Below are 26,174 nucleotides of genomic sequence, written 5' to 3'. Positions count from 1 at the left end.
CGCCCCGGCCAGGGCTACGCCCCGCCCGGGTCCCGCCCCTTGGCACCCGCAGCACGCCGATGACGTCGCCGGCCTCGTCCAGCTCCATGTCGCCCTCTGTCGCCAGTATGCGCTGCACTGTCTGCAGGACGCTGGTTGCCATGGTGACGTCTCCGCAGACAAACATGTGGCCTCGTTCGAGGCACAGCACGCGGTGCACCTCGGCAGCCAGCTCAGTCCGCAGAATGTCCTGCACGTAGGTCTGAGGGGAGGTGGAGTTAGGGGCCCGTCCGGCGGGGCGCAGGCCGGGAGGGGAAGGAGGGGCCCGGGGCTGAAAAGATTTACTGCGGGCCAGATGGAGTCCTAAGTGAGCTGGGACGGCGTCTACACAGGTGTAGTGACACTGGGGCGGGGCTTGGGTGAGTGCGTGGGACCAAACGGGCTTCGGGCGTGCAGTGGGAGGAGTGGGGGCGGGTGCTGCTGGGGCGGGAAGCTGAGGGGCGGGGCGGAGGGTGTGTCCTGGAGGGGGCGGGGCTTGGCCTGGGCTTGCCCGTCCCGCGGGAGCGCGCATCGGTCCTTCCCACTAGCTTCAGGTTACCCCCGCGCCCTCAGGGTCCCGCACCTTAGGGCTGTCGGGTTCCCGGGAGAAGGCAGTGAGGACGCGGCCAAACACCCCGCGCTGCTGGGCATCCTGCACCTCGTCGCGGTAGAGGTGGTCGAGCTGGGAGCATCGGCAGCCGAACACCAAAGTCATGGGGGCGGGCTGCAGCCCTGCAAGCAGCACTGCGGCTTGGGAGAGCCCCCTCCGTCGGGCGCAGCCCTAGCGACACCTCCCATTGGCTACTTTCGCCTAGCGTACAGCCCACACCTTTCGGGGATTTGGTCTCTAGGACAGTGCGGGACCCACTTTTCCAAAGACCCTGCCTGAGCCCGATCCCAAGCTCATAGGAGGTGGTGCCTTTCCTCGGGTGGAATGGCCAATAGCAGTGGTGGCGCTAGAACGTGGGGCTCCTGACTCCGAATTCCATGCCCTTTGCACCATCTAACGCTGTCGTTCTGGGGCTCTATCTAGGCCCTTCCTTGCTCCAACCCCATATTCTCCCACACTTCCTGCCTCCCCCTCACCCACAGCCTCCTTCTTTTGATTTACCAGTTACCCTGGGCACCCCATGGCCAAGTGGAACACCTTGTAGCTTCCTTGGGTCTTGGACACACCTAGGTGAGCTCGGGTACAGTCCAGAGTCCGCCTGGGGAATTTCTTTCTCCCGGAGTCCCAGCCCCATCCTCTCCAGACTTCCTGTTCCCATTGTCCTTAATCCAATGCAACACTGTGCCAGCACCAGGAAGCCAGACCGGTGGGGCACTGCCCTGGTCTCCAGGCTGTCCCCTCCCCGTGGTCACATACGCTTCTTTTCACCTTTGTGGCCCATTTCTTGCCCTCTTTCCTACCTGGTTCCTGCACTCCAGTCCCACCGTTTGTCCCTAGATTGTGTGACTACTTCCTGCCTTCTGGCCATTCCTTTCCTTGGTCCCCAGCCTCACCTTTGCTCTCAATGTCATGCAGCCGCTCCTGCCAAAATCCCCGGAAGGGGGCTATGCCAGTGCCTGGGCCCACCAAGATGCAGGGCAAGCTGGGGTCAGGCGGCAGCCGGAAGGAGGGGGCCCTAGCAGAGAGACATTCCGTCAGGCTCCCTTTGCTTGCCAGCGCCCCCTTCTTAACCAGCCTTTGGCGGGGTGGAGAGAGGAGAGGTCAGCTTCTGCTGATAATTGAGTTAATACTTGTCAAGTTCTTACAGCAGAGTTAGTTCATAGTAAGTGTGATGTGTTTATTAAAAGAACCTCTGCTAGCTGATAGAAGCTCCCTGGACCTGTGGTTTCTAGAAGTTGGGTCAAAGGACATACAGTTCAAATTTGAATTGAAGAATATTTTGATGTGTCAGTTTAGGAGATTTAGAAACTAGGGGAAGGAAATGGACAGTCTCTTGGTTCATAGTGAGTTCCCCGAATATGTCAATTTTAAGCTGTAGCCTCAATATTGGTCTTTGATTTGTATTCAGTAGATTGCTACTGAGTTTGTAATTTAGCCCCCTGGATGGGCTTGGGTCACTGGGTCTTGTGGGTGCCATCCTGAGCACTCTTCACCTACCCACCGGAGACTTTTGGCTCCTGGCTGCTGTATGGGGCGACTTCTGAACAGAGCATGAGGGAAGGGTGTCCTGAGAGTCCTCATTGATCTTACAGTAACCTAACCAGTTCTCCCTGGATTGAGTAAGGACTTATTCTTGAATGGGCACAGTTCCCAGGTGCCATGCCTCCCAATATCAGACTGACCCCAAGGATGTAGCAAGGGACACAGTACATCTAAAAGCAACGGGGCCTGCTGGTCGAACCCCAGCCCTGTCTCTGGGAACCACAGTTTCAGGGCAGGACCCTATGTCCAAATTGGTTAAAGGCCCAAAGCTTAGCCCATGTTCCGAAGTGCTCTCCATCCATGACGTGTTAAGTGAGTCTCCCCTGCCCTGCCCCCACCGCCCACCCCATCACATCCCTCACCAGAGCTTCCGCCCTCACCCTGTGTAACCCCCACCAAGCTGTCCAGCTGCCCTGGCCATCTGTGTGGCACTTTCCCCACTCCTGCTTGGACAGACAGTCTCTCCTTAATGCCCCTTTCACCTCCATCTCCCACAGCGCTCACTTACCCCCTGATGAAGCAGGGTACGGGGTCTCCAGCCTTGAGTTGGCTCAGCCACGTGGAGCAGACTCCGTAGTGCAGGGGCCCCAGCCCATCTAATCGGGGAGGAGAGGGGGCCAGTGAGTAGCCCGTCTGGGGGTCACTCTGTGGCCCTGGCCCTGCCCGGCCTCCCCAGCCTCACCCTGGGTCCTGTATGCCAGCACGGCCACTGTGAGGTGGATCTCTCCTGGGTGGGCACTGGGTGCTGAGCTGACTGAGTAGTACCGGGGCTGCAGCAGGGGCAGCTGGGTGAGGAGCAGGGGGGCAGGCAGTGCCACCGACGGAAACTGTTCCAGCACCTCCAGCAGCGTGGGGCAGCGGAACCACTTCCACTCCTCGTAGCGCCGGGGGTCCTGACGGGGGCAGAGTGCAGTGGGCTTGGAGCGTCCCAGCCCTGCCTGCTGGCCTCCCTTCTTGACCCCTCTCGAGCCCAGCCTTCTCCCCAGTTCAGGCCAACAATTGTTTCTCGAGCACCTTCTCTGTGGCCAGCTCCTTAGGACCTTGAGAATTCTGAGATGAATTAGTAACCGGGGTTGGGTCTTAAAGCCCCAGTCCATGTTAGCCAGGCGGGCTCCCTCCCCCGCCGCGCATCCAGCCTCACTGGCCCCTGCTCCTCTCTGGGGTGCCCCCCAACCTGGCTGAGGGTCTCCAGCTCCTGCTGTTCGCCGGGCTCTTCAGCCAGGGTGCTGAGCAGTCGAAGGAGTCGAGGGCTGGGCGTGGAGGTGATGTCCAGGAAGAAGGTGAGAGCTTGGCGCAGCGTGCATGGGGGCAGCCGGGGGTCCCGCACCCAGCCCGGGGGAGGGCCACCTGGGGGCAGTGTACAGGGGCGCTCTGAGGAAGGGGCCAAACCAGAACTGCATTGTCTGGGGGTGATAATTGCTTCTTGGTGGGGTCCATGGGGACCGGCCATGGCGTTTTGTTGGCGACCTTGCCCTTGAACAGCTGTGCTGGGCCTATCTGGGCAGCCCCCATATGTTTGTTTGGGGGCCCCTGCCTGGAGTGGACTGGTCTTGGCCTCTCTTTCTCTCCCTCACCCAATTTATTTCAACCCCAGGCACTGGTGTGGCAGAAGGTAGACCGCATGCCAGCTACAGAGCAGGCTAGGTTGCCAGGGGGAGCCTTTGGGAGGAACTAGAGGGAGGAACCAGAATTTTTTTTGGGGGGGATAGGTCCTGAGAAAGGAGCCATGTGCTGTGGACTGTTCAGCAGCAAGGCTAGTCTGGCAGGAGTTGGCACAGCCAGCAGGGAGCAGATATAGCAACCCTCTGCCAGGTGCTGAACCCAGGGGACCCTGGGGCCTGGGGATGGAGCTGGCGCTCACTGTTGTGCCCCAGATCCAGCCTCCTCACCAGGGCTGCCCTTTTCCAGCTGCTCCACTGCTACAGGCTCGCTTGGTGGTGGGGGGTCCTCCACACGGCTCAGCAGCGCCTCCACAAGGCCCGGCCGGTTGGGCGGGCAGACGCCTATGTGGTCCCCTGGCTGGTACTGGAGCCCCTCCTGGCCTGCAGTGTCCAGGCGCACCAGGATCGTGGCCCGGCTGAGAGTGGGGAGAGGGGACAGTTACAGGGGTCAGGAGGTGGAATGTGGAAGGAGGGACGGGGACACGTTGGGGGATGTCTTCCTTACGTGGACTTGCTGCTTTGAAGGTTTTCCACTGAGAGGACTGTGGCTTGGAACATCTTCCGTCTGTGCACATGGATCAGGCCTGAGGGGGCGGGCAACGAGACCGAGCCTGAGCCAGGGAGCCTGCGGGTGCTGAGAGTTGGTCCCGAGACCCTGGAGTCCAGAGGTCCAGTAGGGTCAGGGGGAGGTCAGCGCCTTACCTGGCAGCAGCTGCAGGCCCTCAGCCTGGGTACTCAGCCGGTACCTCTGGCGCTTCCAGCTCCGTTTGGGGCTGAATATGTCCCGGGCGGCAGCCTTGGCGTCCTCTCCCACGCAGAAGGTCTCACAGGAGGCCTGAGGGGCAAGGTGGTAAGGGCGGAGGAGCGCAGGGCGCCCGATGTGGGAGGTGGAGCTGGGTCTGCTGGGTCCCCAGTTGCCACCTTCCATTCCTGAGGTTGTGGGAGCAGAGAGGCCCAGGAGTGGGAGGTTCCATCTGAGGCTCACAGACGACTGCGGGATCGCCAGCCATAGCGGCAGGCGGGAGAATGGCACTGAAACAGGCTGAGGCTCGTGTCACGCCTCGGCCACCGAGGTAGCCATGCCTTTGCACATATTTGTGTCACACCCGTTAGTTACTTCATCTGGAGTGTTGGTCTCGTGTCCCAAGGAGCACAGTGCTAGCACATGGTAGCACCCAGTGAATGCATCTGCTGTGTGTGTTCAGACCTGCATTCAAATTCTGACTCCTACACTTGCAGAAAACTGCCTTCGTTTCCCCGTCTTTACATCTCATTAGGCTCCAGTGAAGATGAAATGAGATACTTTATGTAAAGCTCCCAAGAGCTGGAGTGGGGCCATGGAGGGGTCTCCGCAGGTCTGTCCTCCCCTGTACTGCTCACAAAGCTTTGGGGGGGCCCCTGGGGCCAGACCCTGGGAGGGTGCATATTTTGCGTCTGCTCAGGCACAATCTGGCAAACCGCTTGGCAAGTCCCCGGCTTGAAATCTCAGGCTCATCCATGCTGGGTAGCTCCCTCTCCGCCCACCCCGTATCACCAGTCCTGTTAATCTTTCTTTTGTGTGTATGAAGTCTTATATCTCTTCCTTCCTTCCTTCCTCGGCCCCCTCCCTTCCTTCCTCCTCTCACTGCTACCACCCTAGTTAGTTCAGAGCCTTCCTGCTTCCAGCTGGAGGAGGTGCCTGAACCTCACGTTGTGCCCCTTCCGTCTCGTCCCACTCCTCATTTCCAGTCGCCTCCCTTGGTCTGGATTCTTTTGTCTTGTTTTCTATTCCCCCTTCTCCTCCCAGCCTGGGCCTGTCGGTCCAGCTTGACCTTCTGCTGCCAGCAAACCCTCCACCTGTGCCAGGTGGCCTCCCCAGCCCACATCTTAGGGTGCCTTCCTCCTCTTCATCAGTCCAGACCTGCTGCGCTCAAGCCTGGGCGCCCTGGAGGGGCCAGTGCTGCCTGGAACAATGCCAGGACTGGGAGAACAAGCCCCCTTCAGGTCCAGCCATGATCCCCAGACGAGGCAGAGCTGCCTCTGGAGGAAGCCCAGGCTCAGAAAGTCACAGCCCTGGGACCCACCGCGCCTTGCACTCCCCTGGCCCAGGACCCCCTCCAGTCCAAGCCTGTCTGGCCTCTGACTTCCGGGAGTTTCTGTGCTGGCGTCGGCTCCAGCTCTCTGTCTAGCCCTCTCTTGATCCTTTCCCTCTCCCTCCATCCTGCCTGCCCTGGGCAGGGGCCCCTGCCCTGCACCCCTTCCCTTTGTGCACCCACTGAGGCTCCCCCCTGCCAGGGCCCAGCCTGCTCTCTTCTGCCTGGGTCAGGCACCTCCTCTGTTGCTAGGGCCATGTTGTCCGCTACTGAGGATTGAGCCAAAATGAGGGTGGATTTGGGAAGGAACAGGAAGGGATGAGAAAACCAAACAGAATCGGGGCAGCAGTGAGGCCCCCCGTCTCAGTATTGCAGGTCTCAATGGGGAGGTGTCCAGGAGTGAGTCAGAATTGGGGTTGGAGGGGTGGCGGGGATCAGATGTCGGGGACAGGCCCCGGGCCTCACCTGGAAGGCAGCCTTGGCCCAGCCACGGAAGGCCTCCTCTTGGCCGCACAGCTCGTCGCCCTGGCCCAGTTGCAGAAGCCGCTCCCCACCCAGCTCTTCCAGCCGTGTGTCCACCGCACGAGCAAAAGCGCAGAAGTGGGGGTATGCCCTGGAGCCCAGCCCGAACACACAGAACCTGGGGGCAGGGAGCTGTCATGAGAGCCCACGCCTATCCTACCCAGCCCATGTGTACCCAGGGAGTTTGCCCTTCCAGCGCCTCCTCTTACTGAGGCCCCCAGACCTGAGGGTCCCCAGTGCCCCTGCGCTGTCCGTGTTACTGGACTCCTTTCTCTTCCGCCGCCAGGACGACACCAGCGGGTCTGAGCAAGAGACACTGTTGAAGCGGATTTTGTAACTCCTGGAAGAGAGGACAAAGACAAGAGGGTCACAGGGGACTGGAGACATGGCACAAGACCAGACATAGCCAGGGGACAGCGTTAGGGTCTCTCTGCACTGGGGACAGAAAAGGCTCCGCCCTGGGGCTCGGCTCCGCTTTCTGGAGCAGGCGGGGGATGGGAGCTGAGAGCCTGCTTCCTAGGGATTTCTGCTCCTCTGGGCTCTGTCCTGCCGCCCCTCCCCTCTCTGAAGGCGACCTTGTGACTGACGGGCCTCTCCGAGTCCTGGGGCCTGCGCCTGGGCAGGTCACAGGAAGGAGGCAGTGTGAGGCTGTGATGGGGCCCAGGCCTGCTCCACCTGTCCCTCAGTTTTTGGAAGCACAGAGGGGGAACTCTTCAGACCCCCTTTCCTCTGTGTCTCCAAATGCCTCCCTGCCCCCATCTGCCCGAAGCTCCCACCCCACTCACTTGTGCTGCTCCGGCCGAGGGGAGCTGTTGTAGGGACCAGACATCTCCATCAGGGCTGCTGCGAAACTCTGCGGGGGGAAGTGTCAGCATCATGGTTAGTTTTCTTTTATTTCAAACAACACAGAAGGTGAAAACTACATCGGACTGGCCCTTATTATTATTTGTAACTTTTCATCTGTTTTGAAATTTTCAAAAGAGTTACTACTGGCTTTTTGAAAACATTCCAGAAGTGTGTAAAGTAATAAAAGAGAAAACCTGCTCCTGTCTTCTCTCCTCGCGTGGGTACTATTGACAGGTGTTTGACACTCCAGCCCCTTTCCGCCATACTTACACACATATCTGGATTTATAGTTTTTTAAAAAAGTAAAAATGGGACCAATATACCCATTTTCTGTGGGGTATATACCTAGGTTGGCACCATTTCTTAAAATTTGAGATAAACGACATACACTGAAATGCACAGAACTTAAGGGTGCAGTTCAATCCATTTGGCTGTTTAGTAGTTAAAAAAAGAAGGAAGTTAAATATACATCTACCCGATGACCTAGCAATTCCACTCCTGGGTATTTTTCCAAGAGAAATGAAAACATAAGCCCACAAAAGCCTTGCACAAGAATGTTCATAACAGCTTTATTCATAATAGCCAAGCACTGGAATCAGCCCAAGTGTGCGTCCACAGGATAGTGGAGAAACACACGGGGTGTATTCACACAGTGAGCTACTTGGCCGTGGACAGGAACATGCTACTGAGTCACCCGACTGCAAGATGACCCTCAAAAGCAGGCTGAGCAAAAGGAGACAGAATACCCCTTTCTAGGACATCCTAGAGCGGGCAGAACCAACCCAGGTGACAGAAGTCAGCATGGTGGCGCTTCTGGTGGGAAGATTGACTGGGAAGGGGATTGACTGGGGGAATTGGCAAGGGAACTTTCTAGGGCGGTGGAAACGTTCTAGGTCTTCACAGGGTTGTGGAGCACATAGCTGTAAATACTTTTATGTTAAACCAAAGTTAGTGATTTTGTTTTTCTTTAAAAGGCAGACCCGGCTGAGGGCTGGAATGGACAGCAGGGCAGGGCAGAAAGCGGAGGTCAGAAATCCGCGTTAGGCGCTTAGAAGGCTTTCCCACGTAGAAGCTGGACCGCAGACAGGCACCAGAAATGAATGGAGACAGAGCAGCTGAAAGGAAGGTGAACAACGAAGGGCTGAGTGGGGGTACTCTAGTTTGTTTAAGATGTGTTCAGAAAGTGAAGCCACCTAATCTCTGCTGACATCGGAGCAGAGCCCTTTTCTTGTGTTAAGAAGAAAAAGCTGACATTGCATCTAGAGTGGAGCATTGGTGCTTTTCTCATTTGTCAATGTCCAAGAGCAGTCTAACAGAAGTGCCTTTTTAGCGTGATAAACACTTGCGCTGATAGTGGAAATGACTTGGGGACACAGTTAAGCAGTATATGTGTGGGGGGCAGCCCGTGGGTGGGCCTGGAGTGTGGCTTCTGCAGGTCACACTCTGGGGGACTCTCAGGGCACCTCCACTTCCCATCGGGGGGCGGGGACCCTGCCCAGCCTCTCCAGTGGAGAGCCCCCCGTCACGCCCAGTGGCCCCTTTCCTGCAGGCCTTACCTCGCCATTCTCTGGGGGATCCCCATTCCCAAATGTGCTGGTCACCACCAACACCAGCGTCTCATGCTCGAGGGACACCACGTCGTACTCATCCATGCACAGGACCTGTGGGTGAGCAGACAGATGTCCCGGGACTGGAGCCCCGATGCTCTCTCCTCCTCGCTCTGGCCCTCCCTGGCAGGGCAGAACTCAGGCCCCGTCTCGCTCCGACTCCCCATGGATTCCCCGGGATCCTTGTGGGCCCTGCCTTGTCACCCTCTCTTATCTTCCAGGCCGCATCTGAGGATGCTGGCAGACTCCCCTCTTTCCAGATCCCTGCTCCTCTGGGCTCAGCCTTACCCGGGGGTCGAAAGCCTTCCGGAAGAGCCTCCCCAGCTGCTGTGCGTAGCTCTGGGCCCGGCCGGTCTCAGAGCCGTATAGGATTGTCGCCTTCACTCGCTTGGCCATCACGGTGCCCATGAGTGAGGCAGAGATCTTCACTGCACTGTGGGTAAGGGTAGGGTGAGGGGGGGGTGGTCCCAGCACGTGGAGCTGAGCCTCCCCAGGGGCACAGTTGAAGCAAGGTCTTGGGGCACTGAGTGGTGGGTGTGGAGGGCTGGTATCCAGACCACTGCTGGGGCTGGTCCCCTTCCACCACCCGCAGTGTAGAGGGAAAGGCAGCACTCCTAGGGCACCTACTTGGCCACTTCCTTAAAGGTCTTCTTCCTGGTGATGCCAGCACCCTTGGCTGCATTCCCCTTCCAGGGGTCTGGCTGCAGAAGAGAGAGGGGAGTTGAAGGGGGAGGTGAGTCAAGAAAACAGGAGTTTAGAGGCCCCTGGGGCCTGCTTTGTTAGAGCTGGCCCCGGCGGGCAAAGCCAGAGGGGTGGGCACCTGGTAGCGGAAGGCAGGGGACAGGAAATAGTTGACCATCTCCTGATGGAAGACAGGGGTGAGGCTGCCCGAGATGGGGGGCACAATCCAGGCCCAATCGGCGGGGCAGCCCCCCCTCGCCTTCTGCTCATTCTCCAGGTGCTTCATGAAGGAGGAGGTGGCAGCATGGTGGTCCACAATGGTCACTTTGGCCAGCTGGGGTGAGGGATGGAGGGAGGGGACGGGCTTAGACTCAGCCTACAGGCTCCACCACTATCACCTCAACCCTACTGTGCCCTGGGTCACCCCAAATCTAACATATACTGTGTTCTCCCCAACCACAGTGTCACCCCTGACTGCAGCATGCATGGTCATGCTCAAAGCAGCTTCAAACCCTGGTATCTGTGCGCCCCGCCCCCCCAACCCAGTATCTTAAACCTTGAGACCCCCATACAAGTACTCAGCAGGCACTATTTCCCCCAAACTCCAATGCTCAGCACGCCCTTGATTCTGGAACCAGAGTTTCTAGAGTCCAGTGGGTCCCACAAACTTCAATACCCAGTGTGCCCTGGGGACCAGAATTACTGAGCACTCGTCAGCAGCGCCTGGAACAGTGTGTGCTGTGTCCCCAGAACCGCAGGCCCCGTATGCCCATGACGCTTGGGCTGTGGAACTCCTTCCCGCTGTCTCACTCCTGCCCTGGTTCCGGAGAGCCTCCCTTCCTTCCAGCCCCGGCCCTTGTCCTCCTGGCCCGTCTGGGCCTGTGCACCTGGTAACTGTGCAGCACAGCCAAGTTGATTTCCACCGCTGCCTTGTCTTTCCACAGGGACGAGGTTGTCCGGGTATCCAGGTCCATGCAGACAGCCACATCCTAGGAGCAGGGGCGCATGGCATTGGTAGGGACGGGGTGGTGGGGAGTGGACGCAGAGCATCTTTGTCTCAGACTCGTGAGTGGAGGGAGTGAGGGGGTGGGTGCGCGTGGCCACCTGGAGGCCTGACTGCCTAGTTTGGGGCTGGTTCAGGTTCTGGCCTGCAAAGGCACCGCAGAGCAGAAAGGGACGCTTCTCAGTCGCTTCTCAGCCCTGGGCCTTAATTTCTCATCTCTAAAATGGGTCAACATTTTTTGGGGTCAAGGTCTGCTTTGAGAATCTGATGAAATCTATAGATCTATACAGAGCTGATCTCCAGAAAAATAACTACATACATGTGACCCTTGAACAACAGCAGGGTTGAGCTGCCCAGGTCCACTTATAGGCAGGATCCCCCGAATGACCCTCGCTGTTCAACCTGGCGATGTTCAAGGGTCAGCTGTATTCACCACGCAGCACACATGCACGTACGCATGCACGCACGCCCAGCCTTGGCTCCAACCTTCGTGCTTCTGGGCCCCTCCTCCGAATTCTAGCTTAGGAGGCAGCCTTGGCCCTGACGGCGCTCAGACGCTCCTCTGGCTGGCTGACAGCGTGTGGACATATTTGTGAGTCAAAGCCGGCCGCCCCTGCCTCCCCTCCCCACCCGCTGGTGCTCACCTCCAGGATGTTGTAGCGGTGCGGGTCACACAGGTTCCGCGTGCCGATCTCCGTGCTCATGTACCAGCCACTGAAAGGGGCCGCAGGGAACTCCAGGCCCCCAATTTCCAGCAGCATGTTGGACACGGCAGGGAGGGCGTACCAGCGCAGACCCAGCTCCGCAAACCACTGCAGCCTAGGGGCGGGCGTGGGGTCAGGCCCTCTGTGGAGCCTTGCCTGCCTGGCCACCCCCTAGGCAGCCCCTCCTCCACCTCACCCAGTCCCTCTCGTGCTCACGTGGGGTGCTCCAGGGGCACCTCGAGGACTAGCTCAGGGGGCAGAGTGAAGAGTTCTGGGGGCTCGTCGGGGGCCTGGAGCAGCAGGGGCAGCACATCAAAGCGGCCTGTTCCTGGGGTCCAGCCGTGCTGGATGCAGAGCTGCGGGGAGCAGAGCCAGAGGCAGGTCTCAGGGACCCAACGTCGTGCCCTCCTCAGGGACTCCATTAGCCATCTCCCACCCTTCGCCTCAGGGATCCCCTAGTGGCTGGAGCTCCATGCCCACCCAGGGACCCCCTTCCTTGGCATCTCCCATCCTTTATCTCAGTGAGGGTCCCCTCTCCCTGCTTCAGTGACCCCTCTTTGGCCCCCATGCTTCACCCCAGAGCCCCCACTGCTGGCTTCTCCCTTCTCCGCCTCCCCGTGCCCACCTCAGTGATCTCCACGTTGGCTGGGTCCCCCCGTACAGAGCCATCCTGCTGCCTGTAGCCGGCGTAGCGCACAAGTTGGCTGTTCCAGATTCGGAAGTCTCCGCGGCCCGGGACACGCTGGGGGAACACTGTGATGGCTGAGCTGGCATGGGACGAGAGCTGGTCAGAGCCCCAACTCCTCTGCCGTCTGGAGGAGGAGTGGGTCTGACGGGTTTGGGGCACTCACCGAAGGTTTCCCCGGTTGGTGGCATACTTGATGTGGCTGCAGATGTAGGTGAACATCTCCTGTGCAGAGCTACAATCCCGGGCATCAAACACCTGAGCCAGAGGAGGCAAGGGGACAGGAGGGAGACAGGGACTTGAGGCCAGCCCCAGGAGAAGGTCAGGAGGTGGGGGAGGGAGTAGCGACCTCATCTGCAGCCTTTGATGGCTAGGGTGTCACTCACTGTGAGCTCTTTCTCCTCTGGGGAGCCTCCCTGACCATTTGTACCCACACTGACCCCTTCCTGCCCTGTACCCCACGCACCAGGATAGCCTGGTCTGCTTCTTATCTCCATTCCTACAGAAGCCCACTTGATACCTGATACAGAGGAGGGACCCAGTCACTGCCAAATTGATGACTGAGACAGGGTACCAACTGATGGGGAGGCGTGGGCGTGAGTTCCCTATTATTCATGGTGTAAGCAAAGGCAGGTGACTCCAGCCAGTCATCTGACGCTCCCTGAGCACATTGCTGATGGGAAGGGAGGGTGGCTGCACTAGATGGCCACCAGAGACTCTGCCCATCCTGGCATTTTGATGCTAGGAGGGGCCATCTTGACTGGCTGAGTGGAGGCCCCAGCAGGAGGCTGGGAGGTCCTTTTCCTGTCTGAGGGAGGAGACTTGTGTTAGTGACAGGGTCGGAGGTGGTGGGGTCTGGCCTGGGGCCAAGGGAGGGAATGTAGCCATGAGTGGGTGTCAAATATGGAAGCTCCGATGGGTTCAAAGTTGAGCTAGAGCTTTGAACAACTTAGAGGGCTATGCAGATGTCACCCAGGATTGTCCTTATTTTATTTGAGACTCCTTTGGGATTTACTGAGCATGTGGCGTTATCCTAAATTCTTTGGTGGTCAGTTACAGTAAGGAGGCCAGGGTCACGGGTTCAGTTCCCCTGTGGGCCAACCTGCTTCTCTTAATGCCAGTCTGTTCCAGTAGCCCAGGCTGGCTTTGAGTCACATGATGGGGCACAGAAGGTGTGGGGCTGAGGCACTGGGGGACTGGTGGGGAGCAGTGTGTTTGAGGTGAGGAGACTACTGGGCTGGGCAAGTAAAGCCCACATGAAGAAGCAGACATGGGCTCTTCCCTGCAGGCTGCTTCTGCTGCTCTGACAACACCCCCCAAGGATCACTGCTCAGCTGTCCTCACCGACTCGGTATGTCTTGGTGTTTCTCTGGTAAGGCACTGCTATGGGACTTAACAGCCAGGTGTCAGCGAGTGGATGAGGGCTGCCAGGGGTGCCAGTTTCTCCGGGAGCAGGCGGGGATCTCCCCACTGCTTGGGACCTCCCAGGGAAGCCTCAGAAGCTGCCCACACCTCTCCTTTCCCGTCTTGTGTCCCCCAGTCCCCATCCTGGGCGCTTGCTAGCCAGCCACACCTGCAGCTTCCCCCACTGGATCCGGCCCACGCAGCGGGGAGCGTTGCGCCAGGCCTGCTTGGCCCCGAACACCAGCTCGCTCTCCCGAAGCTGGTAGGTGCCTGTGGCTGCCACCTCGGCTTCTACCTCCTGAAGCCGCTGCTCATGGGCCTGGGAGCCGCTCCTGCAGAGAAGGGGGAAGCAGAAGGAAGCCTTGTGGGTTGCAGAGCGCTCCCAGGCTCCCTGTGGGTATTGGGGGAAGGCCGGTGGTAGGTGCTGAGCTCAGGCCCCAGTGGGTGGTAGGTGCTGAGCTGTCAGGGTGGGGGCTGGGAGTGGATCCTGGGGAAGGGCAAGGGTGGGCTGTGGGTGTCAGGTCAGGGTCACACCTCTTGATGGAGCTGTAGTACTGGTTGATGAAGTCCTTAGCCTGGCTCAGCAGCTGCTCAGGGCGTGGAGGGCCCTGGGAGGGCCGGCTCTGCAGTTTCCGTGGAAATACCAGGGAGCCCAGGCAGCGTCTTGGGGTGCAGGGTCCATCCTGAATTGAGGTGGGGGGCAGAGGTGGAGAGAGCAGGGAGCACAAAGGTCAGGACCAGGTCAGGGTGCAGAGGGAGGGTGGGTCTGGGGAGGTGTGGGTTCAGAGCCGGCGCTGAGACTGGAAATGGGGGTGAGGTTGGGCTGGGTTAGGGCAAGACTCCAGCAGGTCTTGGGGCAAAGGCTGAAGGCTGAGAGTCATCAAAGTCCCCTGCATGTCCCTATGACCCCGATTTGGGATGGGGGGGTCCCGCCTTACCTGCTGTGCCTGGGCACTCAGGGTGTCATAGGTGATGCTCCCCACCTCCCAGTTCTTCACACGAGGGAACTTGGGCCCCTCCGGGGGCTGGGTGAGCGGGGGGCTGTTGGGAGCCAGGGTGGGGTCATGGGGGTGGAGTATGTTGCCTTTTGGGTGTACCCCAGAGACCCCTCTGCCAGCATTAATAATCCCAATGATTTTGTTGCTTGCTTGCCATGTGCTTTCTTATATTTCCTCTCCCCTCACAACAACCTTGGGAGGTACGCAATATTTGTATCCCATTGACAGATGAGGGACCTGAGGCTCAGAGAAGTTAAGTATCTTCTCCACAAGGACCCCACAGGTAGAGCTGGCCCCTGCCGTCCCCAGGCCTGCCTGACTCCTTCTGCGACCTCCTGATGCTCAGCCAGACCCAAGGTTGCCAGGGCTATGGCGCTGAGGGGTCCTCATCCCCGTGCAGGGCTCACCTCGCCTCTTCTGGACATGGGGTGCCCAACCCCCCGAAGTTGCGATGAGCCCTTCATTAAGGGAGAGGAGGACCAGGCAGAGCTGAGGAAAGCCCAGCAGGGACTACGTGGCCCAGATTTCACTCCCCACTTACACCCCTCCTGACAGCGGCCGTCGTGTGAAGGGAAGCCTCGGAGGCCTTATCACTTCCTCCCAGAGCCGCCAGGCCAGCCTCCGGGAGGAAGGGAGGGACTCAAGCCTCGGGTGCGCCTGTGTGGAGCCCTTCCCGCAGAGCTGCCTGGAGCCCCGGCCGCCCTGCTCGTCCTGCCACCCCACCTGGCCTCCCACCACGGTCTTTCTCTCTTCAGGAACCTCTGCCTCTGGGAGACCCCTCTGGGGGGCTGGGATTGCCCAGTTAGTTTTGGGGTTGATGGCCACTAGGAAGAGGGGCCTGGAGCAGGAGAGAAGGGCCTAGCTGCTCTGTGTTCTCCGCCACCCACCCCAAGGCCTGCGTCTCCTGCCCCAGCTCCCCTTTTTTCTATGAGTCCCGTGTTCTGGCTCTCCTGTAAGTATCCCCCAGCTCCTTTCTTCTGTTAAATAATCATCACTGTTTGTGGAAAGCTTGCTGTGAGCTACAAACTTAAAACTATAGTAAGTACACTGTATCCCTATTTTATATAAACGAAGGCTCAGAGAGGTTAAGTAACTTGCTCAAAGTCAGACAGCTCTTGGCAGCAGAGCAGCATTCAAAACCTGGCCATTCAAACCTGGTAAGTTGGCACTCTCACCTCCGACTTTCACCTGTCGCCCACTGGCCCTGATGCTGGCCTCGTGTCTGAGCCCCTGTGACTGTCTTGTTCTATCCACACTGACAGCATTTCTGCATTGGCGACATTGCCCTCCTGGCTGGGCTGCAGGCTCCAGCCCTTCCAAGCCCTGGGCCTCTGGCCGCTTGCTCCTAGCCCCTGTGGTTCTCACCTGTGGTCTGGCGCAGGCAGGGGTGCAGGTGCTGGTGTCCGGCTGGGCTCAGATGTCGGGGATGCTGGGGCCTGTTTGCTGCACAGCCCAAGGCCCAGTCCTAGCCCCAGGCCGCAGGGTGGCCCAGGCTCCTGGCCTACACTCTTCAAGTTGCCCATGTCGGCCTCACTTCAGCTCTGCTGCTCTGAGCAGAGCCCGGGCCTTTTCCTTAGGAAGGGGAGGGGGCTCTCTGGTGCTGGCCCTCGCCCCGCCCCTGTCCCACACACAATGGGACAGGAACAAGGCAGCTGGGAGGCTGTAAAGCCTCGGCTCCGTGCCCGCCAGCCCAGAGGGTGGGGAGCCGGACGCCTGGGTTCCGCTCCAAGGACTGGGGCTGATAAGTGGGAACACAGGTGTCCAGCGGTGCTCTGGGGCTGGAGCACAGCAGCTAGGGTGTGGAGGGAGTGGCGGGGTGGACAACCAGAGAATCAGAAAGGCCATTCTGTTGTATCTGACCAGGGGAGGCCTTCTATCTGGCCCTTGCTGGCTGTGCCCTGCGGGGTCGGGCAGAAGGTGAGCACTGTGTCAGTAGCAAGGGATGAGTCCCAGACTCTTTGCGACCACAGGGACCTCTAGGGTCGCCCTAGGCGCTCTCCTTCACTGCCCCCCCCCACATCTAAGCACCCCTGAACACCTGCCTTAGAGTCTTTTTGGATTCTTGGGGTTACAGGCCCAGCGGGAATGCAGTGACCCTTTGTCCTTGAGTCTGGCATTAGGGCATCCCTTCCGGTCCCAACCCCAATTTCCTGGAACCCCCGCCCCCCTGTGACTCAAATGGGGGACACAAAATTGCAGGAAGCTGCCATCCAGGGCCTCCACCCCCACCCTGTCATCCAGTGACGCATGCTTCCCTGGGGGCATTAGGTCAGCAGATAGACAACAGCAGTCAGGGCTGAGGCAGGGACTGGCCCCTGGGGAGAGCTTGGAGCCCTAGCGAGACCATGAGGCTAGGGAAACTACAATTCCCAGAGTGCAAGTGGCACACAGCAGCACTCTTCAGGCACCTTGGAGAGTAGTGCATGCTGGAGCTTGTAGTTCTAAGCCATCTGGGGGCTGGAGAAAAGCCCTGAGCCAGGGCATCAGGGGTCCAAGCCTCGTAGATTTGAGACCACAGAGACTAAGAGAAACTGCAAGAAAGAGGCGGAAGTCGAGAAACTGGGACAGGCAGAGACTGGGAGAGGCAGATAGGCAGACAAACAAACATGTAGATTTGTGTTGGCTGGACTCCTTTGGAAAGCAGTGGAGGATAGAATTGGGGTGGGCCTGGGTGGGGGGGCAGGCTGGCGGATCAGCCGGAAGGAATGGGCTGTGCTGCGAACTCTGGGATCCCACCAAAAAGCTTGTAGGGTCTGCCAGTTAGGAGGGAGGAGGCTGAGAACAAACCTGAGCTCCTGGGTGCCCAGAGAGCTTTGCTGCCTGGCTCTTAGGGCAGGGGCAGATAAGAGGCAGACACGCAAGGCCTGCGCTCAGTCCAGACCTGCGCTTGTGGCGCAAGAGCCCGAGACCCCACCCCACTCACCCCCCCTTCCCTTGAGGCAGGAGATGGCGTCCAGGTTCCACCTCTCGGACATTTTCACTCACGATCGCTGAGGAGACAGACCCCATCTCGGGTTTCCATTCAGCCACCACCTAAGCGTGCGTGGCTGAGAAAGACTCCATTTTTTAGATTCCAGTTAATGGAGCTGTGGCTGGCCTCCTCAGGGACAAGTTGATGGCAGGCGTCCGATGCTGAGGTCCTCATGACCTCTTGCCTGCACTGCTGACCACAGGCCCTCTGTGGTCTCCTGACCTCGGGGCCTCCCCTCCCGTCTGCGCTCCACACCGCTGCCAGATTCATCTCAAAAGCGGGGCTTACCTCATGCTTTGGCTGTCCCTGAAACCTTCAACCCAAGGCCAAGGCCACTCCGACACACTGGCCTGGCCCTCAATTTCCCAAGTACAGCGCTCACACCCTCTGTTTTAGACTTCCTCATGGATTCCCAAATAGTCCTTGTGTTTTCCTGCCTCTGGGTCCTTGCCTATGCTGTCCCCGCCACCTCTTCCTTTGCCCTCTGACTAAAGGAAATCTTTCTTCCCCTTCCTCATGACCCAGCCTTGGCAGCTCTGAACATGTCCTGCTCAGATCTCCCTTCAGGAGAGAACCTGCTGCAGGAGGTGCCGGTGGCAGACAGCTTCAGCTGCAATGCCTCTAGAATTTGCAACCCAAGGCCCTGTGCTTCCCTGGAAGCTTCGGACGGCCCCTGGGCCCTGGGAGGCACATGGGTTCACTATTTTTGCTCAATTGGGACTCCTCTGTGGGTAGTCTTTCTGCAGAGCTCCTGTTGGCTTGAGGCTCTCCCCACCTGAACCTCCTCCTTTCCTCTCTCCTTTCACAGATGTCAGACTCCCCCGGACTTTTCCTGCCTCCCCGTCATCCTTCACAGGCATTACCCTAATCAATCTCTTATGCCCCTGTGCTTCTCAGGCGGCTTGGCCCGCACAGTCCCCGTATGCTTCCTCTGGGAGGCCTTGTTCAGCACCCCTTCTCCATGCTCCCCAGGCCACGGAAGATCTCTTGCTTGGTTCTTCCTGGAGTGGTTTTGGGCAGCCTCCTCTGTGCCTGGAATTTCTCTCCCAAATAAACATATGTGCTCTGCAAGAACAGGTCAGGTGATGCTCACTTGGGGTCTTGCGGGGCCCGAGTACCCTGCACTGAGTAGGTGCTTTGTGAACATTGGCTTGCTTCACCAGAAATGTGTGTTCTGGAGGCAGTGGAGCGGGGCCACCAGGAAGGGAGTCAGCTGAGGCTAGACGGTTTGGGTGGGCAGAAAGAAGGGGTGAGGCCGGTGCAGGTGATGAGTCGAAGAGGGGGCGTTCTCTGGCCACAAGGAGGCTGGGGACAGTTCAGCAGAGCCACGCTGACAGCAGGGGCCAGGGTAGGTCTGAACTGGTGTTGATCTGGGAAGAGGGAGGCATGGCATGGGTTTTGGGAAGAGGAGGGAAAGTCAGAGTAGAGACAGAGAAAGTCGGAGGTGGAAGCTTTTACCGTAGGGAAGTTTTCCTTTTCCCACTTGTCCTCTGGCTGTGGCCTACACTGCCCCACGCGTCCTAACTTCCACCAGGGGCCTCTGGCATTCCTGACAGTTTTTCATTCTTCCACCTCTGGAATGGGCTTTCCCTCCCCTCCCTAGGCCCTGCCCAGTTCTCCTCTCCCTCCGCCTTGCTCTTTGTCAGCCATCCTGCTAGGGCGTTAGGGCTTATTCATCTCAGGGGCTGACTGCTCTTATTAGCAGTTGCACTTTAAAGAGTCATTTCTGAAAAAGCAAAATTTTCAGGACCTGCAGAGTTGAAGTCCCACTGATAGGAAAGAATTTTTTTTGTTGTTGCTTTTTTTTGTTGGTTTTTTTTGTGGAGGGCAGTGTCACTGGCCCTCACATGTGGAATCCGGGGCCCTCTGGCATCCCAGTTCTTAACCATCGTGCCACTTGGCCGGCCCGAGGAAAGAATTTTAATGTTAAATTGTGAGAATGCAAGCTGGAAGGAGCTCTGGAGAGACTCTATTTGGGAGCCCAGCTCCTGGGTCCCTGACAGTGGCTGTGTTTTCTGCTACTGGGGAGGCCGGCCTAGACCCCAGCCCCCACTGGCCTTGGTCCGTGAAGGCCTCAGAAGGTGGCAAACCTTGCTCCTGCCTTCCCTCTCAGAGCAGAGGGCTGTGCAGGGCTTGATGTGGGATGCCCTGACCTTGGAGGAGGGGAGGCCTTGGCCCTGAGGAGTGTGTGTGTGCGCGGCTGTGGGGGCTGTGGAGCGGGGAGGGTGGCGGGTGACGGGAGCGGAAGGCCCTGACTCTTTATAGCCCAACCCGGGGTTGTTCAGTGTGAGCTGGAAGTGCCCCACCCTCCCCACTATGAGCAGCTTCCTTCCTGCCTGCTGGCAAGGCCTGGGTGGGGAGCGGAGGGGAAAGAGGGAAGGGGGGGCGTGGGCAGAAGGGAAGGGAGCAGCTCTTTTCTGCTCAGGGTGGCCCGTCCTCCTCAGGATGTAACTCATGCTGTATTGGGAGGTTGGGAGCAGAAAGGTTTGCTCAGCCTCCAGATTGCAAGACGGAGGCTGGACATTTGGGGAGGGGCTTTGGGCAGGGCCTGGGGTGTTCAGGACTCTGGCCATGGAAGGTGTTGCCTGTCTGGAAAGGGTTCCTGGCTGGCACTGTGGAGCCATCCAGCGGCCCCCGCCCTTCTTAAGGAAGCCACATGGGGGCAGCAGAGAGCCAAAGAGAAGAGAGTGTAGCAAAGGCCTGAGCTCAGACTCCCAGAGACAGACAATGAGACCCAGGATGAGTGTGGGCCAGTGGCCTGGGTACCTGAGCCCCCTTGGAGTGGTGGGTCCACACTAGCCCTCTGGGACCCTGAAGTGGTGTTTGCATAAGCCCGAAGTTCCCGATGATGGCTCTGTGGTCAGCCCATCCAGAGGAGCAAGGGTGCCTTCCTTGGGGAAACCTCCCTACTTCTGCACAGACCACATAGGGTGTGGTGAACTGAAGGCACTGTGTCTAGCACAGCCTGTGGTGGGAGCACCAGGCACTGTGGCTCCCGTGAGAGGAGAGGAGGCAGTTCCGGCAGCTGCTGGGGAGGCATGGGAAGAAGTTCAGGGCCCCCCATCCCACAGGTGGGCTCCTGAGGGCAGATGGCCCCTGTTCTGCAGACTCTTCTGACTCCTGGCCTTCAGCCTAGTAGGAAAGTCACAGGACCGAGAGGCCTTTGAGAACCCTAAATCCTTGGATGATGGGTGACTGTTGGCCCGTGGGAGCTCTTGGGGCGTCTGCAGTACCTTCGTTAGGGAAACCTGGGTGTCTCCAGGTCTTGATCCTCCTGAGGTTTAGACTTTTCCTTCTGAACCACTGCCCTGAACAGATTCGGTGCCTGTGGAGTGTGTGTGTGTGTGTGTGTGTGTGTGTTTGCACGTGTGTGTAAACACACATGTGCATGTGCCCTTGGGCAGCGTGTCCTGAGGCTCACTCTTTGACTTCCTCTTCATCTGGGTTCTGCCCCTCCAAGGCTAATTTGGACCAAGAGCATGGGTGTGGGTATGACTGTTTTCACATCTATGGGGACTTTCGTTCCTGGGGTACAGAGTGAAAACGAAGAGTTTTTAGGGTCGGGCTGAGGTCTCCTGAATGATGACCATGGGGACCCCTGTCTCAGGCCATGGAAGCCTTACATAGAAGGCCATGGCTGTCAAGGATCAGTCTGACAGGCCCCCCTTCCCTCCGCCTCTCCCCATCTTCTCTCTTTCAATTTCTCAGGCTGGCCCAGTTTTCTAGTGTGGTTGCTGTGGTGCTGGGTCTCTTGGGAACCAGGGCGTTGAGCATCAAGTGTGCCCAGCATGGAAATTCTGTAGCAGCCATCACTGGGTATTGGCTGGAGGGACCCCTTCCCTCTGCCTCTTAGATGCCCTGGAAAGAGGCCAGGCCCTCTCTCCAAACCAGGTTGGGAGGAGAAGCCTTTAGGTCCTGTGCTGACTTGTGAGATATGGAGACCCTGATCCCAAACCCTGATGCATCTCCAGTTATTGTGTTGTCTTTTTCCTACTCTCCCAACTGGATTCTAAGCCCCTTGACTCCCAATGACCAGCAAACAAGGTGGTCCTGGTATATTTGCTGTTGATGGTGATCTGCGCTTTTCCTGGGGTCCCCATCCTGTTGTCTGGCGTTCTAACCCCAACCAAGGCTGCTGAAGGACTGGCCAACGCCAGTTCCTAGAGGATCCCGATTTAGATGGTGTTCTGCCTCATGGGCCCAGAAGGGGGAGCTCTCTATACCTTTCTTTTTCAGGGGAGAAAGATAGATTCCTCTCTTCCTGGTCATTCTGGGCCCCTGCTGTCACCTTCACACCCTCTTTATGCTGGGCTGCTGTTCTCCACAGGGACAGAGATGAGGTGTCCTGACCTCTGTTCTCAGCTCAGCCAAATTCTCCCTAAACACTGATCCTTTACAGAGACTTCACCCTTTCCAGCCTTAAAATGAATTCTCCTTCCTATGAAGTCAAAGCAGTCATGGTCTGCACCACTTCTTGGTACTTGGGATCTAGGCACTTCTCTCCTTGGCTGCCACTAATTGTACTTGGCTCCTGTAATATTGTCTAGTCATGTGTGAGCATCTTTTCTTCCCAACTAATTGCAAACTTTTTATTTTTTAAAGTTTTAAAAAAATATAGCTAATACACAATATTATATTAGGTTCAAGTGTACACCATAGTTATTCGACATGTATATACCTAAAGAAGTGATTACCATGATAAATCCAGTATAATTGCAAACTTTTGAAGACCCAGGGGCTGGGTTGTCTGCTGTGTATTTCCCTAGGGGTCCCACACCGCTCAGGGCACATGGAAAGCGATGGGCAATTCTGAGTAGACGAGAAAGATGATGGAGTGGGGGACCTGGTGGACCTGAGCTCTCCTCTCTGGCCCTTCCTGTTGGCTGGTGATCCATGGGGTAGGGTAGCTATCCTGCAGGATATGGAACCCGTGTTGGGTTAGCATCTACATGCTCATCCCCCACCCAGGGTGGGGAAAGCACTGCATTTTGCCTGATGACTTTAGCAAAATGAGCAAGGCGTAGTTCTAGAGAGATGATGGAGCCACCTCTGTATCTGGAGCTCTCTGGGTCTGCATTGCTCTGAGTCTTTTGTCTCATCTAAAAATATAAAAGTGTTCCCTTCTGGCTCTAATATTTCATAAAACAACAGAAACCCCCAGTAGAAAGCCCAAAAGTTGCAAGTGTAAAGTTCAGGGGAGGAGCCATATCTTTTCAAAAGCTGATGACTTGGGTGGCAGTGAGACGGGGTTGGGGGAGGGGAAGGCACACTCTAGCCATACGGAAGTGAGAGCTGAGTTGTCTTAGCCCCGATTGGTAAAACCAGCTCTTGCTTCACCATATGCTGCCTCCTGTAGCTACTGTCCAGTTCCAAAAGCATTTTTATGGTTTGGGGTGACTGTCCAATTCACTGTGTCCCAAGGACTGCCCCGGTCTTGGTCACCTGAGCGGCCCTCCCTGGTTTCCTGCCGCGCCTGGCATGAAGGGCTTTCAGCACCTTGGACAGGGACAGAGCTCCAGCCCCGCTGGACCTGAGCAGCCTGCAGAGCTTGGAATCCCCTGCCTGGCCAGCTTCCTTGGCAGGGTGGCACCAAAGCGTGGTTTGCTCCTTAATATTTTTCAGTCTTTCAAAGACACTCTAAAATAAAGTGTCTTAGTCCCCCTTATAATCAGGTTCCCACTTCCCCTCAGTGCCTCCTCTGTATTACTTCTTGAGCTTCTGCTAGATAAGATCTGGAGCCTAAGCGCCTCTTTGTGCCTGAAGAGGCTGTGCTCCTGCCTCAAATCTAAGGGACAGGTGGCTCGTAAGTTCTCAGGCGGAGGAAACTTAAAGCGGCCCCTCTTGTTTTTCATCTGGGGGTGAGTATATCAGTGGGAGGGCTCCACACCTGACCCCTTCTGGGCTCTTGCTTTATGAAGATGTTCACTCCTTTCCTCTGTGCCCGAGAAAACCCTGAGCACCCAGGAGGCCCAGCCTTCCCAGGAAGCCCTCCTGGCGGCTCCAGCCCACTCAGAGCCCCTCCGTCCTCTGGATTCCCCTGCACGTATGGTCAGTAGCACAGCGTCACACCGGCTTGTTTTCATGACATTTCACTCCCATTAGTTCTCTCTTCTTGCAAGCGGCATCCATACCCCATGTCTGCTTTCAGGAGACCCTGAGGTGATGGGCACATAGCAGGGTGGAGTGGGAGACTGATGGGTCTGAGGGTCTTCTCACCTGCCCTCAGGGGTCTCCCACTCCACGGTTTTGTTTTTTTTAGGTCTGAAATGAATTCATAAGGATGGACCAGGGCGCTATCTGCGGAGTAACCATCAGCGTCAAGGGCACCCAGGAACGGAGAGCAGAGGCAGGAGGCGGAGGTGGAGATGGTATTGAGGGAAAATCGAGGAACCATTGATGAGCGGGGAACGTGATTGTGTAGAATTGAGGGATCACTCACTGCTGGGGCTGGCGGGGAGAGTTCTCAGAGATCAACTTGTTTGGTCTCCTCATTTTACAGGTAAGGAAAGTGAGATTTAGCGAGCCTCCTAAAGTTACACAACGCGTGGGCTCCTTTCCATCACCGCTGCCCTGGCTCAGGCCTTTGACATCTCTCTCCTGGACCAATGCACAGCTCCGCGTGGCAGATCATATTGTTCTCAGATGGTCATGCCAATAGATCCCAGCGCACATGCGTTTCTCATTCGACGTCAGCGACACTCCTCCCCTGAGAGGTGGGGATCTATATTCCTCTCTTTGAATCTGAGTGGCCATGCTTATGGCAGAAGTTATTTTATGTGACTTCTGAGGCTGAGTTATTAAAGGTGGTACAGCTGCTGCCTGGCCCTCTCTTGGGACACTTGCCCTTGGAACCCCGCCACTATGCTGTGAGGACGCCAGGAAGCCACGAGGAAAGGCTTCATGTAGGCATTCTGGCCCCCGTCCTAGCTGAGGTCCCAGCTGACAGCCAACATCAACCACCAAACGTGAGTGAATGAGCCTTTCAGTCCCGAGTTGAGTGGAGCAGACACACACGCGTTTCCAGCTGAACCTGCCCAAATGGCAGACCCACGAGCAAAATGAACGCTGCCATTGATTTAAGTCACTGGGGTTTGGGATGGCTTTTATGCGGCAATAGTAACTGAAACACCTCGTTCTGCCTCAGTTTCTCCTAACTATTATACATGCTTCATTAATAAAACAGACCTTTATTAGATACTGAGTACATGCTAAGGTCTGCACAAAGACACGTGATTTCTACATATATTCATGGACAATACAGTTCAGCTGCCGCCACTGTTCCATTGCACACAGAACAAAAACCATACTCCTCGGCCCTCTACTAATGGCTCCAGCCTATGGCTCCGATGACATCACACCAAACTGTTTTGTTTCCAGACCTGGTCTTTATTCTCCGCTTTCTACGCCTGTGTTCATGTTATCCCTTCTATCTGCAGTACTTCTGCCCTGCCCCATCTCGACCTTCAAAGACCTGCTCTGAAACATCCATCCCCTCGCAAGGCCCTCCTGGACTTTTCCAGTTGAAAGTAATCGACACCTCCTTGTAATCCCACAGCACTCAGCCACTCAGCGCAGACCGCATAGTTCTGTCTGCCCACTGCTTCTCTCGGCCTCAGCCGACTGAGCCTCCGGAGTAGGGATCCTGGCTTATCCTCCTGTCCCTTCTCTGCCCGCTGCCCCACAGTGTCTGACACAAGGCCCCGTACACAGGAAGCCTCCAGTAAACATTTGTTGATGTGACTAATGGCAGAACCAGGATTAGAAGTCAGATCTCCCAAATCCTAGTTGCCAGCATCTTTGGTTACCACCAAGGCAGGGAAAAAGTCCCACCAATGGTGGGTATCAGGTTGGCGGGAGAAGACCTTGGTTATGGCCCTGGGTGGGGGGTGGGGAGTGACACGATCACTGCATGTGGAGCTGCAGACGGCAGTGAGTGGAGGGAGCTCTGGCTCCTGGCTAGGGGTTTGAGATGGGCCCCTCCCTCCTTCCATTCTTGTCTCCCCTGACCACCCACTTCTGGACAGGAAGCATGCTGCTTCTTTGATCTTCTCTAATCCTGTTCCTATCTGAAAACGTCTCCATCTTCAGAACCCAGATGCACAGAAAAGCGAGGCCCCACCATGCCGTCCAAGCTTCCCCTTGCATGTCAAGGACTGCTCTGTGTTCTTCCTCCCCTAGGGTTTCTGAAGAACCATTCCTCCATAAGCTGTCTTTTTTGCGCCCATCTGACTGGAACTGCGCCCCTGTCCCCTGTGATTGTCACTCGCTCTCCTGGGCCTGATTATGGCTGTGTCTTGCCTGGTCCACTCCTTGGGGGTCCACCAGCAGGAGCAGGCTTCAATTTTTTTTTCCTCCCAGGATGCCCTGGTTTGATGCCTTCAGACTGAGCAGGAGCAGAAGGTGGGGTGGGCAGGATGTTTTGCCAAGGCTTTTCGCCCTAAATTGTTTCTGATACCTGGGAGGAGCCTATGTCTACACAGCCTCTTGGGTCCCTCAGCCAGAGGCAGGATGGGAAGAGCTCTTCCCAGGAGTGGATCCTGCAAATGTCTCTGTGAGCAGAGGGTGGGGTGGATTTTAATTGCTCAGGGTGCTAAGCTTGGGCCCTAGCCTCTTTCTACCGGATCTAGGGGTAGTTCAGGTGGGAAAGTGATGGGTGAAGAGACTTCTCCATCAGCTCACCTGTTGCTTTTACCTCTTGGTGCCTGGCACCTGTGGGCCCAGAAAGGGTGAGGGCTTGTCCCTATCTGACAGCCTCTCTTCCTTGTCCCAGTTTTTGGCTGTGGGGGTGGCTCAGTGGGACTGCCTTCAGGTTCTTTTCCCTCAGGAATGAAACTCCAGGAAGCGCGCGCG

The 26,174-nt window shown here is 57.3% G+C and overlaps 1 protein-coding gene across 1 annotated transcript in view; it reads right to left on the bottom strand.

Moving 5' to 3' along the window:
* The window catches only part of NOS3 (nitric oxide synthase 3), a 16,684-nt gene extending 778 nt beyond the window's left edge, over positions 1 to 15,906 (bottom strand). The window contains exons 1-25 of the mRNA XM_019655471.1: positions 15,719 to 15,906; positions 14,294 to 14,396; positions 13,890 to 14,038; positions 13,525 to 13,687; positions 12,118 to 12,209; positions 11,892 to 12,033; positions 11,483 to 11,622; positions 11,207 to 11,381; positions 10,447 to 10,548; positions 9,699 to 9,893; positions 9,506 to 9,579; positions 9,167 to 9,311; positions 8,828 to 8,932; positions 7,211 to 7,278; positions 6,649 to 6,765; positions 6,369 to 6,543; positions 4,534 to 4,666; positions 4,337 to 4,415; positions 4,060 to 4,247; positions 3,345 to 3,517; positions 2,853 to 3,063; positions 2,679 to 2,766; positions 1,522 to 1,643; positions 602 to 750; positions 47 to 241 (exon numbers count right to left, since the gene is read on the bottom strand). Of these exons, the coding sequence (XP_019511016.1) occupies positions 47 to 241; positions 602 to 750; positions 1,522 to 1,643; positions 2,679 to 2,766; positions 2,853 to 3,063; positions 3,345 to 3,517; positions 4,060 to 4,247; positions 4,337 to 4,415; positions 4,534 to 4,666; positions 6,369 to 6,543; positions 6,649 to 6,765; positions 7,211 to 7,278; positions 8,828 to 8,932; positions 9,167 to 9,311; positions 9,506 to 9,579; positions 9,699 to 9,893; positions 10,447 to 10,548; positions 11,207 to 11,381; positions 11,483 to 11,622; positions 11,892 to 12,033; positions 12,118 to 12,209; positions 13,525 to 13,687; positions 13,890 to 14,038; positions 14,294 to 14,396; positions 15,719 to 15,876 (3,441 nt within the window). The 5' untranslated portion in view covers positions 15,877 to 15,906. The remainder of the gene's footprint in view (positions 1 to 46; positions 242 to 601; positions 751 to 1,521; positions 1,644 to 2,678; positions 2,767 to 2,852; positions 3,064 to 3,344; positions 3,518 to 4,059; positions 4,248 to 4,336; positions 4,416 to 4,533; positions 4,667 to 6,368; positions 6,544 to 6,648; positions 6,766 to 7,210; positions 7,279 to 8,827; positions 8,933 to 9,166; positions 9,312 to 9,505; positions 9,580 to 9,698; positions 9,894 to 10,446; positions 10,549 to 11,206; positions 11,382 to 11,482; positions 11,623 to 11,891; positions 12,034 to 12,117; positions 12,210 to 13,524; positions 13,688 to 13,889; positions 14,039 to 14,293; positions 14,397 to 15,718) is intronic.
* Between the last annotated feature and the right edge of the window lie 10,268 nt (positions 15,907 to 26,174).

This window comes from Hipposideros armiger, unplaced genomic scaffold (genome assembly GCF_001890085.2).
Source record: "Hipposideros armiger isolate ML-2016 unplaced genomic scaffold, ASM189008v1 scaffold_239, whole genome shotgun sequence".
In the NCBI taxonomy this organism is placed as follows: domain Eukaryota; kingdom Metazoa; phylum Chordata; class Mammalia; order Chiroptera; family Hipposideridae; genus Hipposideros; species Hipposideros armiger.
Note: the sequence above shows the minus strand (reverse complement) of the source record. Positions and strands in the feature narration are given on the sequence as shown.